At 44.2% G+C, this 22,722-nt stretch overlaps 1 protein-coding gene across 3 annotated transcripts in view; it reads right to left on the bottom strand.

Annotated features, from left to right (window-relative positions):
- The window catches only part of MACROD2 (mono-ADP ribosylhydrolase 2), a 2,315,241-nt gene that overhangs the window by 135,967 nt on the left and 2,156,552 nt on the right, over window positions 1-22,722 (bottom strand). Inside the window, exons 12-13 of one of the 3 annotated variants that reach the window (XM_086335014.1) lie at window positions 5,503-5,565; window positions 476-544 (exon numbers count right to left, since the gene is read on the bottom strand). In XM_086335014.1, the coding sequence (XP_086191140.1) occupies window positions 476-544; window positions 5,503-5,565 (132 nt within the window). Of the gene's footprint in view, window positions 1-475; window positions 545-5,454; window positions 5,566-22,722 lie in introns of all 3 variants that reach the window. The other 2 variants (XM_086335013.1, XM_086335015.1) reach the window with 2 other exon arrangements.

The following is a 22,722-nucleotide window of genomic DNA, read 5'->3' on the forward strand; positions in this document are numbered from 1 at the left end:
TTCTTCTTTTAAAGATACTTGGGTCAGCAACATTTTCTCATAGTAACTGTCCATAGAATGAGAAATGATGCTCTTGTCAAAGATTTATTTTCAAGGATGTCTTTCAAACATTTCTTTTTTATTCTGTCTAGATAATGGTGTTCTCTGGTAGGTGATTCTCAAATGAACCCATTCCTGACAAGTAGCTGTAAACAGCTTCCTTCTGTTGTTTCAAATAAACATCTTCTTTAAACACAATTTTTCCAATCCTGTTGTTTCATGAACAGTTACTATTAGAGGAACAAATGGATATACAAATTCTGAAAAGGGTAGATATGGAATAAAATAGAGCAGGTTGGATATTTGTGTTGGAAATAGTCATGCTTAAAGAGGATTGGATGGATTTGCTCACTATTTCATTTTCCCCAAACAAACAAAATCCAGATGGTTTTCTAAGAGTTTGCACAGATTTTTAGATGAGTAAGTGGTCTCATACCTTCATCTTTACAGACTTCAACTGCTTCCTCTGAAGAAGGGCTGGGCGCCGAAGCAGTGCTGGTGCCATCTGTAAGGCAGAAAGAGACACTGTCTCAGAGTCCGTACTGTGAGGTTAGTGCTGCCCTACCCACCTTAACCTCCCACTCCACCGAAGGACATAGGAGCCCGTTTCACGCTCTCAGACACTGAATGGTCTTTGGAGGGCCTGGGGTCTGTGACCCTCCTCTATGACTAATGGAACAAGAACCCTTAGTTAAGACTGAGCCCAGTGAACTAAACTGTGTTTCGGTGAAGAAGACTGGGACTGTTATGCTTTGGCCTTTTGTTTCTTCCCTTGCCTCTAGAACAATGGTAGGCTAGTTTTCTTAGTAAAGGGTTGCAAGTTTCTACAAAGTGCTTTTCTGTGCGTGTGTTTAAAGTCTGGGTTTCCTTAGCACCGCGCCTCATCCCTTTACACCATGCTGTCAGGCTGCAGGGGGCGCGTCTGACGGGTGTCGGTGCAGAGGCCCGGGAGAAGGCGAGCGTTTGTCACAAAGCACCAAAAGCTGCTTGGTGATTTCATGTCAGTCGAGCACAGGGTGGGGACTAAGGAACCTGGAGGTCCCTGTCCTGCGCCGCCCCCTCCCCCCAAGCACAGCAGCAATGAACCTCATCAGAGCTGGTCTTTCTATTTAGGACTTCAGCACTCCATGGACTCACTCCACTTGGCCTGCAGAATAGTAACTAACTTACTAACACTAAAATAGTACATTTAAGATGCGAAGGATTACCAGAATCATTTGGAATGGTTACTACTTGACAAATGGAAAAGGAATGTATACATTTTTTCACGCAGTAACGAGGTTATAAAACTAAAGATAACTCAAAAACGCATGACAACACACACACACACACATGCATGCTCAGGACATTTATGTTCGTCTACAGCTGGGCAAACGTGTGTTAGTTGCTCAGTTATGTCTGACTCTTTGCAACCCTGTGGACTGTAGCCCAACAGGCTGCTCTGCCCATGGGATTCTCCAAGTTAGAATACTGAAGTGGGTTGCCATTTCCTCCTCCAGGGGATCTTTCCAACCCAGGGATTGAACTCATGTCTCTTATGTCTTCTGCATTGGCAGGCGGGTTCTTTACCACTAGCGCCACATACGAAGTCCTCTGGAGTGGGTAGCCATTCCCTTCTCCAGGGGATCTTCCCAGCCTCGGGATCCAACTTAGGTCTTCTGCATTGCAGTTAGATTCTTTCCTGTTTGAGCCACCAGGAAAACTCACAGCTGAGCAAAAGAATCTAACAAAAATCTGTTTTATAATAAAGTGTTGAATATCTCAAAAAAAGATTGATTTTTCCACACAAAGTAAAAAAGTGGCTACCTTGGTAATGCCTTTAAAACTTTACAGATACACTTATTAAACTGAATCTTTAACATAGTATTAATATTATTCTGTGAGCAATTAACAAATATCTATACTTTCAACAAAATAAAGGCTAACCAGATATTTTTTTCAGCATATCCTTTGTCTGTAATGTACATGACTATCACCTTCAGGTCACATTTCTACCAGAACAGAGAATAAAAATTTTTAGTAGGGAGATAATGGGAGATGAATCACTTTCTTTGGTTAGGTGACAAACTCCTATGAAAAACAAAAGAACAGACTAACATAATCAACTCTCCTTCAGTGTCACATCATCCCAGTTCTCTGCTTCCCTTCAAGGCAACCCGAGATAGCAGACTTCCTCCTCTCATAGTCTTCCTGTAACGCACTCCAATTAGCTTCCATCCTCCTTGGAGTATTCTCTTCTTAAAGGTGTCAGTGACCTCACTGCCAAATCCTTTTTGGGTCATTTTTTCCTTTCTCACCTTCCTTGACTTCTCAGTAGCATCTCAGAGTCTACTCCGTTCTTTCTGAAATACTTTCCTGCTGCAGCGGTTCCTTTTCCCTTGTTGCCACATATCTAGATGCCATGGTGTCTATCCCAGGCCCGACTCTTCTCCTTATTTACATGTTCTCTCCAGTGAATCTCACCGAGTCATGTGGCTGTAAGTAGCATTTTTATACCAGCGACACCCACGCCTGTATTTCTGGCCCACATCTCTCCCTAGACATCCAGACTCATGTATCTAACTGGCTTCTTGACGTCCCATATGGCTGAGAGTCCTCCTGGATTTACCATGGCCAAATCCGAACTATCCACTCTATTAACAAAACCTGGGCCCTGTGGCCAGTCTTTCATACACTAGTCAGTGGCACCATCATCCACATAGTTACTGATGCTAAAAGCCTAGGATGTAGCCTGGGTCCCCATGCCCTGTATCTAAGCCATCAGTACCTCCTGCCACCTCTGCCTCTGGGATGAAAACACAGCAGTCAGTCCATTTTGTCTGCATTTCCAGGAACCGCCCATCACTACTTTCCTGCTACCATCTTTCAACTGGTCTCACTCTGGCTCTTTTGACTCATTTTCATTCACAGGCAAGAGTGAGCTAGTTAAAACTGACTATGCTCCCTCACTACCAAAAGCCTTCCATTGGCTTCCCCTTGTAGTTCTAACAGAATCAGTTCTTACTGATTACATTAGACATAACCTGGTCCTAGGGTGTTTTCCCAAATCCCACCCATGTTCTCTCTCATCCATCAGGCTCCAGTCACTCTGAACTTCCTTCTCTGATGTGTTAAAATTTGCCTGAACATCTGCATTCTCTGGTCCCTCCATCTGGAACGTTCTCCGGCCATTTTATCCCTGAGATTTCACTTTAATTACGGTCATCAGGGAGTCCTCCCTGAGTCCAGCCAATGGAAAGCTGTCTTCTCAGGATTCCTTCTGCATTACCTCATTTCTCCATGAGGCACTTATCACTACCACGATTTTCTTATTATTTCCTTTTGGATCACTGCCACCCGAGTATAAATTTCAATAAAGAAAAGATACTGTCTTTATAGTTCACTGCCCTATTTCAGGGCCCAGAGCAGTGCCTGGGCCACAGTGAGCGCTGGATAGGTATTTGTTGAGTGGCTGTTTGAGGAATAGGATCTACCACTTTGATTTGATCATGACAGCAGTCAGAACCGCTGGATGATGCTGGCTGAAGACTGTGCTTTTTGCATGATATGGAAGAGGCGTGCAGAGCTGTGCAGTTAGAACTGAAGCTGGAATTTCTAATGAATGAAAGGAAGATATTTTTATTTTGGAAGAATAACAGCATGTCAAAAGCATTTTAGTGACCACCATTGCACCTGACTTCTCTGCACCAGGAGGAGGGAGGTAGAGCAGTTACAGCCATGTATGCGGACAGTGGCCAGGATCTGAGACGAATCCTGCCACTGGGCTCTGAACCAGCGGGAAGGCCTGCTTAGAAGAATAAGAAGAGGTGTGTTTGGGAATCTTATCTACACTGAGAGGCAGCCACATTTGCTGGTGATGTCCATCTGAGAGGTAGAGAAGAAGGCTTATGTTCTACGACTCTTTGCTAACATGCAAGATGGTCCCAAATCCATAAAGAAACTGCCTGTTCTCAACTGATTAAGGGAAAAAGAGATGCATAAATAAAATGCAGGCAGATGTGTGTGCATGTATACATGTGTGTGCCTGTGTGTGTGTATACACACGTGTGTATGTGTGTATGTATATGAATGGGGTGGGAGAAATTTATGTTGATAAAGACAGTTCGGGACAGAGAGCAACTGGGGTCACAAAGAATCAGACATGACTGAGCACACAAACAAACACATACGCATACACAACACGAAATGAGTGAATAAAACCTGTAAAGCCACAACATTCAGAGGATGGCCTCAGCTGTCAGCAGCTGGTTGACTAATACTCATCAGCCCCAAACAGTGAAAAAAGTGACAGCTTTTCACAGAAGCCTCATCTTCCACGGAACATAACGATGTGGTGACCGGGCGCTGGGGGCAACAGTGGTGCGGATAACAACATTTTTCTATATCAGAAATCCATTCCACCTCAAGGACTGCATTTAAGCAAGGGGCGCTGGCTGAGCAAGCAGCAGGTACACAAGGTCCCTGCCGCCCTGCTTCAGTGCCTCCTCTGATTGGCCGTCTTCGATTCCATCTTCCAGTTTAATAATAAAGGCTTTCGGTTCTCCAGCAAAAGTTCCAAGGTTAACGGAGGAACTTCTCAGTGACAAACCTATCACAGCGCCTGGTTTATTTCCAAGAGTCCAGTGTATGGCTCAGAGTGTGGCTGGCAAATGAGCAGAGCTCCCCATTTTAAAGATGCCCCACTTGTTGGGCTCATTAGAACCAGAAGAATGACTTGGAAAAATAGAAGGAGGAAGTTTTTATTTGGGTGGTTATGTTGACAACTGCATAACATGTGTGTGAATCGTTCTTTCAAAGGAGTGTGTGCCTGAGTATAAAAATTGGGGGGAAGAAAAGAAAAACCTAAGGTGATGACCATCTTTTTTTGAGTTTTAAAAATGTTCAATTTACAATCTACAGCAGAAGATCTCTAAGCATTTCATTGGCACATCTGTTCTTTGGATGTCACGGAGCTCTGGGTGTGGGGTAGTCAAGGCCACATCACAGCATCATCCACAACACACAGAAAAATGAACAGAAGCATAGCTCTTCAAAACTGAGTGCAAACCAGTATGGACCCCTCCACGTGTGGTGGAGGGAAAGCCTCTGATGCCTGTCCTTTGAATGTTTTTCATTTCGTTTTTCCCCTCAGACTGAATCTGCTGATTCTGACCTGCCCTAGTCAGCCCAGCTCTGACGTGGTCCTTCCAGCCTCTGCCGGTCCCATGCAGAACATCACTGAGCAAGCTGCTATCACACAGGAGCAAAAAGGAGCTCGTGACTGACGCCCGAGAGGGCACTCCTCTGACTAAAGACCCTGACGCTCGTCGTTAACAGGGCTGGTGATTGCCTGAGGGAGACCACAATGGACACTGAGGTTAACCCGATGAAACGGCATGAACACTGAAAACAGCACTAAGTCGAGCTATTGTTCACCTCTGGGGACGAGGCCGAGGAGACGCTTCAAAAGAAATCTGAGCCCACCTGCGTCTTGGCTCTGCTCTTCTATTTCTTCTGCACTCTGCTTTTCCTCTGGACCGTTCTCATCTTTTATGAAAACCACAGAGCGGGAAAAGAAAATATACATCAAGTCAATTTATGAAATATCTCTTTATGGCTAATATGCAGCGGTGAAATTAATTGTAACCAATGTAGCATGACTCGCCATAAAGCGAGGCAGAGAGATGAATCAGAGGTGTGAAACAGAAAAATTACCTACATAAATAGGTGCATTTATCCTCGGCCCTTCTCGCATGATTTGCTTGGCGGAAAGCTGAACTGCGGTAAACAAAATTCACTCAGCAGTTCTAGTCATATCTCTCCTCTCATACAGCACTTCCCAAAGTGCCAAACAGATTTTAATTTCAATTTGCTTTTCTCCCTTGACTCAAGCAATATGCACCGTGTAAGGAGCATTGGCTGATTATGTTCCTACGCACTTTATTTTCCTGTTTGATTTATGTTGCAAAAAACCTACCTATTTTTACTTAATTTTTTTTACAGGTTTTACTTAAAATTTTTACTGGGGTATAGCTGCTTTACAATGCTGTGCTTCTGCTGTACAACAAAGTGAATCAGTCATACATATATGAATATCCCCTCCCTCTTGGAACTCCTTCTGCACCCCCCATCCCACACCATTAATTTCTTAGACATTTACTTACATTTTACACATGACAGTCTAACATTTCTATGCTACAAAATATTCTGTCTTGAACAGATTATGCTGGTCAAGTTTATGCTGGAATACATAACTCCTTGAAAAATAAATAACTGGGCAGGTATAATGGTGGCTATATATTGGAAACTAGCTAAAAATTTCCCTTTGGCTTAAAATGTATATAATATATCTCTGTGGATTTATGTGTAGAAAAAAGCAAACTTTTCAAAGGCAAATAAAGGCATCATTTTAGAATTAATTGCTGGGAGGGTTTCCAAATACGTTTAACAATTTTTTTAAATGATGAATTTCTATAAAGACAAAGGAATAAAATATAAGACACACAGTTAAAGTACAGAAAGCAGAGAAGCAGAAGTTTTCTGCACACACGGGTTAAAGATGGCCAAAGCTCCCTGTTGCTCAAGAGGTGGAATCTACTTCTTTACTCCTTAAATTCAGACTCGTTCTATGACTTGTTTAGACCAGTGAAATGTGTATATGATTCTCTGGGCCCCTCAAGCCAAAGCCTAAGAGAACTGGCAGTTTTCCCCTTCTGCCTCTGGGAAGCCAGTCACCTTGCTTAAAGACACTCAGGTGAGCCCCCAGAGGGGAGAGGGGGACAGGGAGAGAGCGGCACAGAGGGGCCAGATATGTGGATGAAGCCATCTCCCACCTCCCTACCTGGCCCTGCTGCCAGCTGAACACATCCAATTGATGACCTCAGCCAAGATCACAGGGAGCAGAAGGCTCACCCTACTGAGTCCTTTAAAAATTCCTGACCCCCAGCCAGGCTTAGACCACTTAACCGAGTTGTACTTGAGTGCTTTGACCCACCATCTGTTACAACTACCAACACTTAATCCAGAGGCAAGAGGATGGGCATCCTTCCAGAGGAGGATGCAACTCGTGGAGCTGAAATAAGAGCCTCGGCAGCAGTGAGGGAACCTTTCACCAAGCAGCTCTGCAAAAGAACCTATTGAGGAGGGTGGAAAATGCAAAAACATCTGGAATTGACCTGAATGGAAGAAAAAGTTTAAAACAGAGTGACAAAAGCAAATAAATAAATAAATAAGAGCGACACTGACAAGGGGAAGAGAAGCAATCTATGGATAAACGTGTAAATATGGGGACTTCCCCAGTGGTCCAGTGGTTAGGAATGGACCACTTCTTTGCAATGCAGGGGCCGTGGGTTCGATCCCTGGTCAGGGAACTAAGATCCAACATGCCACAGAGCAGCTAAGCCCGCTTGCCTAAACTATTGAGCCTGCGCTCCAGAGCCCATGCGCCATAACTAGAGTCCATGGGCCGCAATGAAAGATCCCATGTGATGCAATGAGACTCCTGCACGCTGCAACTAAGACCCACACAGCTAAATAAATAAAGTGTGTGTATAATTCCCTTGCTTGCTCCTTGGAAGAACAGCTATGACAAACCTGCTGCTTTGCTGCTGCTAAGTTGCTTCAGTCGTGTCCGACTCTGTGCGACCCCATAGACGGCAGCCCACCAGGCTCCTCCGTCCCTGGGATTCTCCAGGCAAGAACACTGGAGTGGGTTGCCATTTCCTTCTCCAATATGACAAACCTAGACAGCGTATTAAAAAGCAGAGACATTACTTTGCTGACAAAGGTCCATATAGTCAAAGCTATGGTTTTTCCACTAGTCATGTATGGATGCTGAACACCGAAGAATTGATGCTCTTCAACTGTGGTATTGGAGAAGACTCTTGAGAGTCCCTTGCACTGCAAGGAGATCAAACCAGTCAATCCTAAAAGAAATCAATCCTGAATATTCACTGGAAGGGCTGATGCTGAAGCTGAAGCGCCAATACTTTGGCCACCTGATGTGAAGAGCCAACTCATGAGAAAAGACCCTGATGCTGGGAAAGACTGAAGGCAGGAGCAGAAGGGGATGACAGAGGATGAGCTGATTGGATGGTGTCACTGACTCAATGGATGTGAGTTTGAGCAAATTCAGGGAGACTGTGAAGGACAGGGAAGTCTGGCGTGCTGCAGTCCACGGGGTCGCAAAGAGTTGGACATGACTTAGCGACTGAACCACAACAAATTCCCTCTGCCCAGCACTGTGCCATTTGTCACAGGGTTATAATGTAACCTCGGTAGGGGTGGCTCTGCAGTTCCCCAAACCCAAGGTTCTCCGTGGCATATTTACAAGGACATTTCTGATGTCTCTCTGTTTTGGTTCTCCAGGGAGGTGCTGCACGAAAGCAACAGTAATCCTTGATGTTCCTGCTCCTGTTCACAAGGTCCAGTTGGTACAGGAGCACGTGTCAAAACCATAGGTCAGTGTCCCATGGGTCAGTGTCTTGCCTTCCTCCCACCACATGGACTCAGACTCAAGCAGGAAAAATCTACCAGCTTTCCTGTCTCCCCTGACAGCCAGACATTTTAACACAGATTTTACAACAGGCTTGAAGTCTTCAGTGACCGACTGTTTTTAAAATTAATCTGGTCACCGCATCTCTCATGGAGTGGGGGTAAAAAGCTTTCTTGTGGAGAGAGAAAGAGAGAAGGGAAAGAGAAACAACATTTAAGTCACAGGAAGGTTCCAGCGGTCCTAAACACATGAAAAGGAAACTCAGAGCCCCCACGACCAACTTTATAACCGTAAGAAACAGTCTGGCTCTTTATCTCACCTACAGCTACTGGGTTTTTACCCTGAATCCCCGGGTCCGCGGTGGTCCCACTCCCTAATGAAATTGCCCAAGTGGCGTGTTCTGTTTTCCTCTTGGAGAACAGAGTCTTGGCTGTGGGGTGCTCTGGGTTGCAGGATTTTTGCCCTTTGGAAGCAAATTCAAGAAACACTTGGTATGTTTATCACGGAGTAAACGCCTTCTAGAGGAATGCTACATTTGGCATTTGAATACCTTGCCCTCAAAAGAAAGGGATTAGGTATATTGCTTTCATCAGTTTCCAAAGACAGTGCATCCTCAGAGCCAGCAGGGGGAGCCAGTGTAGAAGTCTTGCTTTCCAAGCCCAACTGATATATTCTCTGGCAATTAGACTAGCATTCATTTCACTTTCAGAAGGACAGTTTGCCTGGCTTCTAACATCCCATCCATTTAAAATGCCTCCAATGGGTGAGTTCTGAGTGAAACAGTGGGCTTCCTCTGGTAGGAAAGAAAAAAATCCCATTACACCGTTACCCATAAGTATTGGATAAGGACAGGCTTTCCTTTTGGTGGGCTTGTCTGTCTAGCTATCTTCACAGGAAGCATATAGACAATAAAAAAAGTGCAGTAGACTGGGGAATGTAAACTCGAGGTTATTAGAAGAGATTTAAAAGGCTCACAATAAATGTGAAGAAATACAGGGAAGTGACAGGCTATTTTCTGAGCCTAAAAGATGTCATGTGGAAGCTAAATTCTCCTAGTTAATATAGCTCTGCTGCTGCTGCTGCTGCTGCTAAGTCGCTTCAGTCGTCCAACTCTGTGCCACCCCAGAGACGGCAGCCCACCAGGCTTCCCCATCCCTGGGATTCTCCAGGCAAGAACACTGGAGTGGGTTGCCATTTCCTTCTCCAATGCATGAAAGTGAAAAGTGAAAGTGAAGTCGCTTAGTCATGTCCAACTCTAGCGACCCCATGGACCGCAGACCACCAGGCTCCTCCGTCCATGGGATTTTCCAGGCAAAAGTACTGGAGTGGGGTGCCATTGCCTTAGGATTCCATATTTATTTCCAATAATAAATTTCTACCTCATTCATGTTGAGTGTCACATAAGACTACTTCCCCACGCCTAAAAGCATGGTGACCTGTGCAAATTCTGATGGCTGAATTATTTCTGCTTCTCCAGTATGAAAACTCTGCCCTCTATTCTTTCAACCCATATGCATGGAGCACATACTATATGCAAGGGATGTTTCAGGAATTTTATAGAAATAAAAATAAGAGACTCCTGCTGTAAAGCTGGAACCGAGCAGAATCCTACAGGGCTCTCCCACTTTCTCAAGTACAGAACCAAGAAGTTCATGATCAGGACAACAGCACTGCAGACTCAGCATCTGATGCATATTCTTGAGTTGCTTTACAGTTACCATAACTGCCACCAGAGGGGAAAAAAATCTAACTGTGTGATGCTAGACTGCAGCCATGACAGGAGCTTCTCCCTCCGTCTCGCGCAGCACGGAGTCACGGGCAGCATGATTCCAAGGACTGACCTCAAGAGAACGAGATGGACATGATTGCCCGTAACAGTCTCTATCTTTGTTGGCATCAATATAATTGTAGTCTATCCTGCCCATATACGAGAGCAGGCAACTAAAACTGTCAGGAAAGAGATGCTGATGTCTTCCACTCGAGAACACTATGTTGACATGAAGAAGTTCCAGAAGACAGACCTTCCCCTCTAATCCCACAGAAATAGGATGATGTTCTGACAAGTGGGGACTTGCCAGCAGCTCTTAGAAGCAAACTGCCCTCAGCAGAAAGCCCCTTTTCTTGTCCCTGTAGCAAAGCTATACTGTAACTAAGTTTTAAATGAGGCACCCCCACCTCTACTCATTTCTGGCCCAAGCACGCCGTTCAAACCTTTTAATCACACAACACCTTGCCTGACTTGTAGATCAAAGAAGAATAAGCAATTAACAGATGACCAGATCTCTTCCCTAGCTTCCCTTTCAGTAATCTTATGAGCAAACTGTGTGACCAAGCTGTGTGAACAAGACAGTGTCTAGGGGAAGATCACAGAAGTCAACAGCCTGAATGCAGTGGGGGACAGTTACGAGTCTGACCCCCTGTCTCAGTGATTAACTGAGTTTACTATCCTCCTTTCCTTTAAACCTTTCATGGCTGAGTGGAACCTTTGGAGGTGTGTTTTGGGGGATGCTGAGTCCACCAGCTCCCCAGATTGTTGACTTCTGATTAAAGGCCCATTTCCTTTCTACCATTTGTGAGTATTAATTCTGTAAGTGGCAAGCAGTAGGGTCTCCCATTGACAACAAAGTGAATTTGTGTAAATATGCAGTTCATGTTTAATTCTATATGGATGAGCTTTTTAAGGGCAAAATTTCAATGTCTTGGCTACAAACTGCTATCCTGATATTTGCAGTTCCTTTTGTGCAATGTGCATAAGGATGGGAAGGGAAAGAGGAGGTAAGTCAGAACAAATACACTCTTGCTGCTGGGGAAGCAACCTGACGTGTGCTGCCTGCTGGCACACTGCTGTCTTTCCCAAGGTTTCTGGACATGGGCAGGGCACAGGCAATTCAAACTCAGTGGTTTGCAGACTGGATTACTGGCTTCAGTTCTTGAGTTCCTTGGTAATGGATTGTATGTCTCAGTGTCCTTCCACTCCCGTTGGACTTGATCCAGGGATACGGTTAATGAAATGTCAGCAGACATGATAGGAGCAAAGAGCTTGAGTGTGTTGTACAACTGGACTTAGTGCTTGCGCTTCTACCATTGGCCATGACAAGATGATGCCTCTCTAGCCACTGGTTTAGAGAGGATGAGAGATACGAGGAGCAGGCTTGACCCACATCACAGTCTGGAGGCAAGACCAGAAAACTCACAGCTTGATATCCAACGGCCCAATGGAGCCTAGCCTACATCAGCAGACCCACGGTCAACCTGTAAACCTCTGAGCATGAGAACAAATCTTTTTGTTGTAAGGCTCTGAACTTTGGGGTGATTTGTTATATTGTTTTATTGTGATAATAGTGATTAATACAAATGGTATCTTAATTTTTCTCAGGTCAGGAAGTCTTAGTTTTTTTTTTAACTCAGTACTTTTTCATTTATAAAGAATTAGGCTTAAATTGTGTATTTTGCCACACAGCTGTATTCTTACACATCCCAAAATTCTCTAGAAGACAGACACTCAAAAAATAAATTCAGCTTATATAAGGAATGCTCTTGACAAGTATGCTCTGCCATGAATGTTTATGCTTTACTTAATAGAGCTATGTGGTAGCAGTATGCTGCTGCTACTGCTAAGTCACTTCAGTCATGTCCGACTCTGTGAGACCCCATAGACGGTAGCCCACCAGGCTCCCCCATCCCTGGGATTCTCCAGGCAAGAACACTGGAGTGGGTCACCATTTCCTTCTCCAATGCATGAAAGTGAAAAGTGAAAGTGAAGTCGCTCAGTCGTGTCCAACTCTTAGCGACCCCATGCACTGCAGCCTACCAGGCTCCTCCATCCATGGGATTTTCCAGGCAAGAGTACTGGAGTGGGGTGCCATTGACACCTAGCTAATACTGGCTGACACGTATGGAATATTGACTATGTTCCACTCAGTGTCTCAATGCTCTGCATAGATTATCAAATTGAATTCTCATAACAACCCAACGAGGTGATACTATTATTATCCACATTTCGTGGGTGGGGACACTGAGGCACAGAGATGCTAGATACTCTCCCCGAGATCCCACAGTGATTTCAGCCAGGATTCAACCCAGTGCACTGATACCAGAGTCCCTACTGCCTTCCTGGAGTCACAACTAGTATTTGCTTGCAGGAAGCCTGGGAAAATGATACTTAACATAATAGCTGAGAATTAAACTGTAATCTCATGCAAGTTAACACAGAACACTAAGAACATTGAGAAACCAGCTTTCCCAACACTGAAGCTAGATGGGTGCAAAGGCACAACTCTAAATTTGTTCTTTAATAGTAAAGATATTTTGAAACAATTTCAAACATTGGAGAGTTCCAGGAATAGTACTAGAAACTTTCTTTTTTGCCCTGATCCATTTTAGAGTAAGTTGGGGACATAATCACCCCCTTATCACCTTTGCCAGCCCTGAGTACTCTGGTCTGTATTTTCTACAAAGACCTTCTCTGTGACCACAACGCAATTAAGCAGTGATGACATTCCTCATGTGGAAGTCTTTGAAAATTTTCTAAGAATACTTTTCACGGCAATCTCCCATCACAAACTGCCTTTCGTTGTCCTGTTTCTTTAGTCTCCTTCAATCTGAGGCCAAGACACTCCTGACCTCAACTACACCCCGGCTGGTTGGAGGCCGGGGGTGGGAGAGGTTGGTTCCCTACCTCACCACCCGTGCGTCAGTGTGAATGCCTAACCTTGCTCAACTCTGCATAAAGGTTTTTAGGATGAAAGAAAGAAAAGAACAAAAGGAGAGAGGTAGAAAGTTTCGTTTCAAACCTTTAAACATTTGTTCTGGAGGTAGTGTCAACCAATTGATCTACATATATGAATCTCAGGAAATTAAGTTCCTGAGTTGGCTGCCTCCCCACTGTAACGAGAAGCCTCATGTGTGTCTTCCAGGGCAGATCAAAGAGCGGTATATGGGCAGGCAGTCACCATCTGACACGAACGGGAGCTGCTGCCTCTCGGGGACGGGCACTTCCGCACCTCTGACCTGTTACCGCGAAGCCCTCCACAGTCCTCCTGGGCTAGACTTTTATCTACATTTTTTACAGATAAAGATTTCAAGGTTGTGGGAGGTCAAATAAGTGCCCCAAAGCCCCACAATTAGTGGCAGAGCTGAGACTTAAAAGTCAGGGCCAGACTGTGCCAAAACCTGAGATCTTTCTTGTCTTGCAGATTCCTGTGACCTCTTTCGAGTTTTGACAGCTGAACTGTAAATCCTGAGAAAGATGTCCATACTGTTCCTGAGGTGTCCTCAGCATCTTGCACGGCGCCCACATTCCAGCAGGGTTCCATTAACACCTGCCAAGTGGTCAAGAAGGAAACTTCGTTCTCCCCTAAACAATAATTATTTTGTTGTCGTTCAAACCTTATTTCAGTTCTTGATGGAGAAAAGATACGGTGTCTATTTGAGCCTCTAGTTGAACCTCACTGAATTCTGGGCTAGCTTTAAAATGTCATGTCTCTTTGATCACAAATAATGGTTCCTAAAAATCAAATGTGGTGCTATGTAGGGAACGCCAGTGGTTAGAATTCATCTGTTTTCACTATCACCTTGGTCCAGTCTCTATGCCCACTTCTCCTAGATTGGGGCGACAGCCCTTATTCTTACCCCAGAAGGTCTGTTTTGAAATGTTTAAGTCTGATCATACCATTTCCATGCAAAGGCAGCAAGGCCCCATGTGATGGGGACCACTGTTTTCCTGCTCTGACTTGTTCCTAGTCTCTTCCCCTCTCACTCACTCCAGCCACACTGGCCTCTGCGTGCTGTTTCTCCAGCATGAGACTGTCTTCTCCCCAGGTCTCTGTACTGCCTGTCCCATCCCCCTCTGCCTCGATTCCTTTTCCTTCAGGTGTTTTAAGTCTTTGCTCAAACGTCCCCTTTACAAACTGTGCTGAACATGCCACTTAAAATTGCAACATCTCCCCACCTCCACACACTCCGTCCTTATCCTGATCTGCTTTTTATTTTTGCCTCTTTTGATCATTGATCACCTTCAAATATTTAATTTAGGTAGGTGTTAATGTCCGTGGTTTATGCATATCCATCCTTAAGGGAATATAAGCTCCACTAAGGCAGGAATCTTGGCTTACTTGCCTGTTGTCTCCTAAGAAACTAGACTGAGCATATGATGTTCAACAAATATTTGTGAATTAATGAAACATGCTCATCCTTTACCTGGACTTGCACAGCTACTTTACATGTCAATCAGGAAAAAAGAGGAAAATTATTTTCTATTTCACAACCGCCAGGTTAGTTGGGCTCCTACATCATGTGGGGCACAATTTTTCAAGAAAGATGGCCCAGCTACAGAGCCCAGGCTCCAGTTACAGTATATCTGTCACCATTTTGTCTTCTTACTGGAACAGGACTGCTGCTGAAGCTGAAGCTCCAATACTCTGGCCACCTGATGTGGAGAGCTGATTCATTGGAAAAGACCCTGATGCTGGGAAAGATTGAAGGCAGGAGGAGAAGGGGAGCAGAGGGTGAGATGGCTAGATAGCACCCCCAACTCAATGAACATGAGTTTCTGCAAACTCTGAGAGATAGTGAAGGATCCTGTGTGCTGTAGTCCATGGGACTGCAAAGAGTCAGACACAACTTAGTGCCTGAACAACAACAACTGGAGAAGTTGCCTTAGAGAAGGAATCCCTTCTCCAGGCCAGTGGAGGTTGTGCCTGGAACTTGTTACAATGCAGTTATCCAGATGCATGACTTGGAACCTCCTGGCAATGGAGTGGTGCTCACAGAGCCCACCTGGGGAGATGGTGAGCAGTGTTCTCCTGGCTGCCAGAAGCACTTCTACTCAGACTCAAATAGTATTACAGCTGCATTCACAGACGGCGTGCAAGACCCATGGCTGGTCTTCAAATACAGGACCGAGAAGACCATTATCTTGGTCTAGCAATGGCACCCCACTCCAGTACTCTTGCCTGGAAAATCCCATGGATGGAGGAGCCTGGTGGGCTGCAGTCCATGGGGCCGCTAAGAGTCGGACACGACTGAGCGACTTCACTTTCACTTTTCACTTTCATGCATTGGAGAAGGAAATGGCAACCCACTCCAGTGTTCTTGCCTGGAGAATCCCAGGGACGGGGCAGCCTGGTGGGCTGCCGTCTATGGGGTCACACAGAGTTGGACATGACTGAGGTGACTTAGCAGCAGCAGCTCTTTCTAGAAATGTCCCCAAACTGCCTATTTGTGGATATAGGGAGAAGAGAAAATAATTAAACCTGTTATTTTTAAAGCATATGTGTCTATTAAGAGAGACTTAAATACAATGCAATTTCAAGGAAAAGAAACTCATGAGACTGTAGCATGCAACTGTCCCTAACATATATTGTGTGAGTTGCTAAGTAGAAGGTCAAGTGTATAAGAAGAAACTCAACAAATACCTGCTGTAGAATTGAACTTTATAGTTCAATTAAGGTATGACGCTGGCATACCAAAACTTGCCCTGGCACATCTTGATATAAAAATAGCACAAGGCAATGCAGCCAGACAACTATTTTCAATACCACACATGCCCTCTTAATAGATGACATATGCTTCTCCCATATGGCATATTAGTACAAATACTTATATTCTGATATGGTTAGTTTTTAATCCGAGGATTTCCAAGTACTTTACAAACACTGTTCATTAACACAGTTTTCCCTGGGGAAGTTGCAACGCCTCACAGAGATACAAAACACAATCAATAACCATTAAGGAATGACAATAATAAGAAACATATTAATGTGGCATTTTTTAAAGAATAGGAAACAAAGGGGAATTAAGCAACTTTCCAAAAGTCTTCCAGTTGAATCCATGGAGCAGCTAGGGATAGACATCAATTTATGCTGGTGTTTATGGTTATAAATTACACTGGTTTTCAGGTTGTGAAACATAAGCTGGTGCCCACATCATAAGTGGGAAAATTATGGCCAAAACAAAGCTTAGCGCAATGATGGGATTCTTTCGCTCTAACAGACAAAACAACAATTGCACTTTTTCATTAACTTTAAGCCCTCAGGTTAAATTCCCTTCTAAAAGTTACATTTCTCACTGTTGTCATTTATGTTTCTGAATTGAGATAACTGGTGTGCCTACACATTTTGTTTAAAACAGTCACACATTGTGCTCTGTGCAGATGTTACCTTCAGAACTGGCAAGACAGAACACTGGTTGGCTTTTTTGTGGGATATTAGAAAAGTATATAAAGATGTTCTTTGAATAGAAGAATCATCCCATGAATAAATTCAAAAGCTGTTAGGTATCTCTGTCATGAATTAAGATGGTGGAGAGGGAATAAATTAGGTTATCTGGAAGACAAAAGACTTTCCCTTTGGGAGGTGACAAAAGAAAGGTGGACGGAGTGTCTTCCTGAGAGGTACCTGTCTACACAAGGTAAAACGGAAGCTTGAGACAATCCAGAGAGAAACACAGAATTTTATGTCATATTGCGGCAAACCTAGATAGCATATTAAAAAGCAGAGACATCACTTTGCTGACAAAGGTCTGTACAGTGAAAGTTATGGTTTTTCCAGTAGTCATGTATAGATTTGAAAGTTGGACCATAAAGAAGGCTGAGAGCCAAAGAATTGATTCTTTTGAACGGTGGTGTTGGAGAAGGCTCTAGAGACTGCAAGGAGATCAAATCAGTCCATCCTAAAGGAAATCAATCCTGAAAATTCATTGGGAGGAGTGATGCTGAAGCTGAAGCTCCAATACTTTGGCCACTGGATGCGAAGAACTGACTCACTGGAAAAGACCCTGATGCTGGGAAAGATGGAAGGCAAAAGGAGAAGGGGGCAGCAGAGGATGGGATGGTTATATAGCATCATTGACTCAAAGGATATGAATTTGAGCAAACCCTGGGAGACGGTAGAGGACAGAGGAGCCTGGCATGCTGTAGTCCACGTGTCACAAAGAGTTGGAAACAACTTAGTGACTGAACAAAAATTAATGTTGCCCATTTCTCTTACGTCTTTTTTAAAAACATTGCTTCTCAAAATTAAAAAAAAAAACCTCAAAATTAAGGAATTAAAAATTGAATATACATCATGACTAGCGTTCTCCTTCTCTTGGATGGTTCTGCTCTAGTGAGAATTAGTGAGCATGGAGTCCTGGAACAGAGAGTTCAGTGGAGCAGACAGATACTGAGGCTGAAGCTGTCAAATCCCCACTGTGTCCCTTGGCACCCACCTCTGATCTCCATGCACTCACATGGCTGTGGTTTCTCCTCGTGAATACCCGGGGCACTGTGCTGCAGGGTTTTCTCCTAGTTCAAAATGATGCTTGTCCTGTGCAGCCAATTTGGAAGCAGCCCTCAACCAATGATGGACAGCTGCTTTCATGCCCCTATGCTGGGACCACCTTGAGATTCCCACATGGTCTCCCAGAGACACAGCCCTGCATTTGTCTCCTTCCCTCCCCTGTCTCATACCAATACTCTCCTTCCTGTCTCCCTGGAATCACTCCTTAAATCAACTGCTGGCCCTTGAATCCTTGTCTTAGGGTGGGCTTCTAAGGAATCTGATCTAAGATAGATCAGATCAGTCGCTCAGTCGTGTCCGACTCTTTGCGACTCCATGAATCACAGCACGCCAGGCCTCCCTGTCCATCACCAACTCCCGGAGTTCACTGAGACTCACGTCCATCGAGTCAGTGATGCCATCCAGCCATCTCATTCTCTGTCATCCCCTTCTTCTCTTGCCCCTAATCTCTCCCAGAATCAGAGTCTTTTCCAATGAGTCAACTCTTTGCATGAGGTGGCCAAAGTACTGGAGTTTCAGCTTCAGCATCATTCCTTCCAAAGAAATCCCAGGGCTGATCTCCTTCAGAATGGACTGGTTGGATCTCCTTGCAGTCCAAGGGACTCTCAAGAGTCTTCTCCAACACCACAGTTCAAAAGCATCAATTCTTCGGTGCTCAGCCTTCTTCCTGACAGAATGTGGTCCACTGGAGAAGGGAACAGCAAACCACTTCAGTATTCTTGCCTTGAGAACCCCATGAACAGTATGACAAGGCAAAATGATAGGATACTGAAAGAGAAACTCCCCAGGTCAGTAGGTGCCCAATATGCTACTGGAGATCAGTGGAGAAATAACTCCAGAAAGAATGAAGGGATGGAACCAAAGCAAAAACAATACCCAGCTGTGGATGTGACTGGTGATAGAAGCAAGGTCTGATGCTGTAAAGAGCAATACTGCATAGGAACCTGGAATGTCAGGTCCATGAATCAAGGCAAATTAGAAGTGGTCAAACAAGAGATGGCAAGAGTGAATGTCGACATTCTAGGAATCAGCAAACTGAAATGGACTGGAATGGGTGAATTTAACTCAGATGACCATTATATCTACTACTGCGGGCAGGAATCCCTCAGAAGAAATGGAGCGGCCATCATGGTCAACAAAAGAGTCCGAAATGCAGTACTTGGATGCAATCTCAAAAACGACAGAATGATCTCTGTTCGTTTCCAAGGCAAACCATTCAATATCACAGTAATCCAAGTCTATGCCCCAACCAGTAATGCTGAAGAAGCTGAAGTTGAATGGTTCTATGAAGACCTACAAGACCTTTTAGAACTAACACCCAAAAAAGATGTCCTGTTCATTATAGGGGACTGGAATGCAAAAGTAGGAAGTCAAGAAACACCTGGAGTAACAGGCAAATTTGGCCTTGGAATATGGAATGAAGCAGGGCAAAGACTAATAGAGTTTTGCCAAGAAAATGCACATAACATTTGGCTGGCCATAACAAACAGCCTCTTCCAACAACACAAGAGAAGACTCTATACATGGACATCACCAGATGGTCAACACCAAAATCAGATTGATTATATTCTTTGCAGCCAAAGATGGAGATGCTCTATACAGTCAGCAAAAACAAGACCAGGAGCTGACTGTGGCTCAGACCATGAACTCCTTATTGCCAAATTCAGACTTAAATTGAAGAAAGTAGGGAAAACCACTAGACCATTCAGGTATGACCTAAATCAAATCCCTTATGATTATACAGTGGAAGTGAGAAATAGATTTAAGGGCCTAGATCTGATAGATAGAGTGCCTGATGAACTATGAAATGAGGTTCGTGACATTGTACAGGAGACAGGGATCAAGACCATCTCCATGGAAAAGAAATGCAAAAAAGCAAAATGGCTGTCTGGGGAGGCCTTACAAATAGCTGTGAAAAGAAGAGAAGCAAAAAGCAAAGGAGAAAAGGAAAGATATAAACATCTGAATGCAGAGTTCCAAAGAATAGCAAGAAGAGATAAGAAAGCCTTCTTCATTGATCAATGCAAAGAAATAGAGGAAAACAACAGAAGGGAAAGACTAGGGATCTCTTCAAGAAAATCAGAGATACCAAAGGAACATTTCATGCAAAGATGAGCTTGATAAAGGACAGAAATGGTATGGACCTAAGAGAAGCAGAAGATATTAAGAAGAGGTGGCAAGAATACACAGAAGAACTGTACAAAAAAGATCTTCACGACCCAGATAACCACGATGGTGTGATCACTGACCTAGAGCCAGACATCCTGGAATGTGAAGTCCAGTGGGCCTTAGAAAGCATCACTATGAATAAAGCTAGTGGAGGTGATGGAATTCCAGTTGAGCTATTCCAAATCCTGAAAGATGATCTAAGACATGTTTAAGCCAAATAATTACATACTGTCCTCAATCATAAATGCTAATAGAGGCAAGTTTTCAGGTTGCCAAGAGGGCTTCTAAGAAGGTCATCAGAGGGGGCTTTTCTGTGGAAAGGGCATTTGAGCTGACAAGGCATTTATTAAGTGAAATTAATAAGGCAAAGAGAGAGAGAGAGAGAGAGAGAGAGAGAGAGAAATGAGCATTTCAGGTGAAGAGCATGTCCACAGAACTTTATGTGAAGAAGACCCTGGAGTCTTTGAAGACTCAGGGGCAGCCAATGGGGCTAAAGTACAGCTGGTGAGGGTCATGAAAAGTGAGAGTGTTAGTTGCTCAGTTGTGTCTGACTGTCTGCAACTCCAAGGACTGTAGCCCACCAGGCTCCTCTATCCATGGAATTGTGCAGGCAAGAACACTGAAGTGGGTAACCATTCCAGGGATTGAACCTGGGTCTCCCACGGAGCAGGCAGATTCTTTACCATCTGAACCACCAGGGAGGGCCAGGAGCTGGGCCTAAACGAGAGATATCTAGGCAAGTAGAGTAGGATGAATTAATGGGGAGATGGGATGTTCCAAGGTGAGGCAGAAGACTAGAGGTGAGAGAGAAGGTGAGTGTTTTGGAGTCACTGCAGGAGCCCTCTCAGCAAGGGGAGTGGAGCGTGGAGAGAAGGCAGACGAAGGACCAGTGGTCGGATCACAAAGGGCTCTGGCCCCTCTGCTAAGGAGGCAAAGGCTTCCACAGAGGCGGGTAGGGAGCCGCGGAAGGGTTCTCCTTCACATGGCTGCTTTGTGAAGCATGGATTGATGCGGGCAGCAGAAACAGATAAGTGACTCATATGGAACTGATTAAAATACCTCAGACTAGAGATGATGGACGGAGAAGGCAGTGGCACCCCACTCCAGTACTCTTGCCTGGAAAATCCCAGGGATGGAGGAGCCTGGTGGGCTGCCGTCTATGGGGTCGCACAGAGTTGGACACGACTGAAGCAACTTAGCAGCAGCAGCAATGATGGAAGTCTGAGATGGAGAGGTGGCAGGTAAGGAGAGAGAAAACAGGACGTCTCGAGGAGACACTCAAGCGTCAGATCAGCTGGCTGTGGAGAGCAGTTGAAGGTGTGAAGGATGAAGAGCAGATGCAGCCTCTACTGTAAGAGCTCGAAATCACCCCATTTAACACTTGCAACAACTTCCTGACACAGATATGTAAAATATTCTGTTTTGTAGGTGAAGAAATGATGTTTGGTAGGGAGCAGAAACAGAACATGAGCCTTGGTCATCTGTTTCTAAGTGAAACCAGTTCATCACGATGCTCTAATGCTACCTGGACTCCCATCCAAGCATTTGGCCTGGAAACACTGGAGGTTGGGGAGCTATTGTTGAGCCTGGGAAACAAAGGGGAACGTTGGTATAAGGTGCCCATGAGACGTGCCGTAGAGACGTTTCAGTAGAAAGGAAGGGAAGCTAAGCAGATGGAGAGGGAAAACAGCCCACTAGAAAGCCTTCTAAAAGAATATCAAGAAAATTTTTATAAGACTTAAAAAAAAATTAAGGTGGACACTTTAAAATACAGTTACGCTACTTGCTGAAAATCCTGGTTAGGTTTCTATTTATCTCTTTTGTGATATCGTCTGGGCTGTATGTTTTGACCAGTGGTTTGAAATTGTTGCTTCCAATATCTATTCTCTTCATGTCACAAATAGGAATATATCCAACTGTGAGCCCTCCTGACCAGCCTGAACAAAAGGAGAACACCAGTCTTCTTTATCCCTATTCTGCATACTTTCTGTGATTTCCAGACCTATTGTGATTTCCCTTTTTCCTACATGTGTCCAAAATCCTCATGTTTTCTTTCCCATCAAGCTGTGCTTTAAGAAGGCATCAGCTGTCATTTTCAATTCAGTGTAAATCACTTTTATTTAGTAATTAACCCATCACCTCTCCCAAGTCTACTGATAACACTCTTAATTACCTAGTCTTTCTAACTATAACACTAGTACTATAATTACTATACTGAGAATCAAGCTCTCCTGGTCCTGAATTTCAATATACCTCCAAATTACTATTAGACATATCCAAAAAGAGTTACTGGGGTCTTACTTCACTTTGAATAAATAAAATTTTCTACATATACACTTTCTTTATGTGCTCTTCCCAACGGTATCTCTATTTCCCCTGTGCCAGAGCAATACCTGTTGGCAACGGATCACTTCCTTGAGATGATAATCACATTCCTAATAGCCACCTCCCAGTTAGTCGAGACTTAAGGAATAGGCAGAAATTGTCTACGGTGGCTGATGTTATTTTAGACAACAAGTCAATGTAAATATCAGATGCCACATCAAAAGACAAATAGGAACATTTGTTTCCACTCTCCTGGTGGCCAAGTAGGCCACAGACAATTAAGCACTGCCAGTATGTACGATGCCACAGACCTAAAGCGACACATGAATCTCTAGCTGTACAGTATTCTGGCATGCACTTTGTTCTTTCTGCCAAATTGGTCAATTTGCAGAAGTCTGCTCTTATCTGAAGCCCTTTTGGACAACTTTAAAGGAATTC

The sequence above is a fragment of the Bos grunniens genome, chromosome 13, assembly GCF_055505025.1.
Source record: "Bos grunniens cultivar Pamir isolate PY7600 chromosome 13, Bosgru_T2T1.0, whole genome shotgun sequence".
Lineage (NCBI taxonomy): Eukaryota > Metazoa > Chordata > Mammalia > Artiodactyla > Bovidae > Bos > Bos grunniens.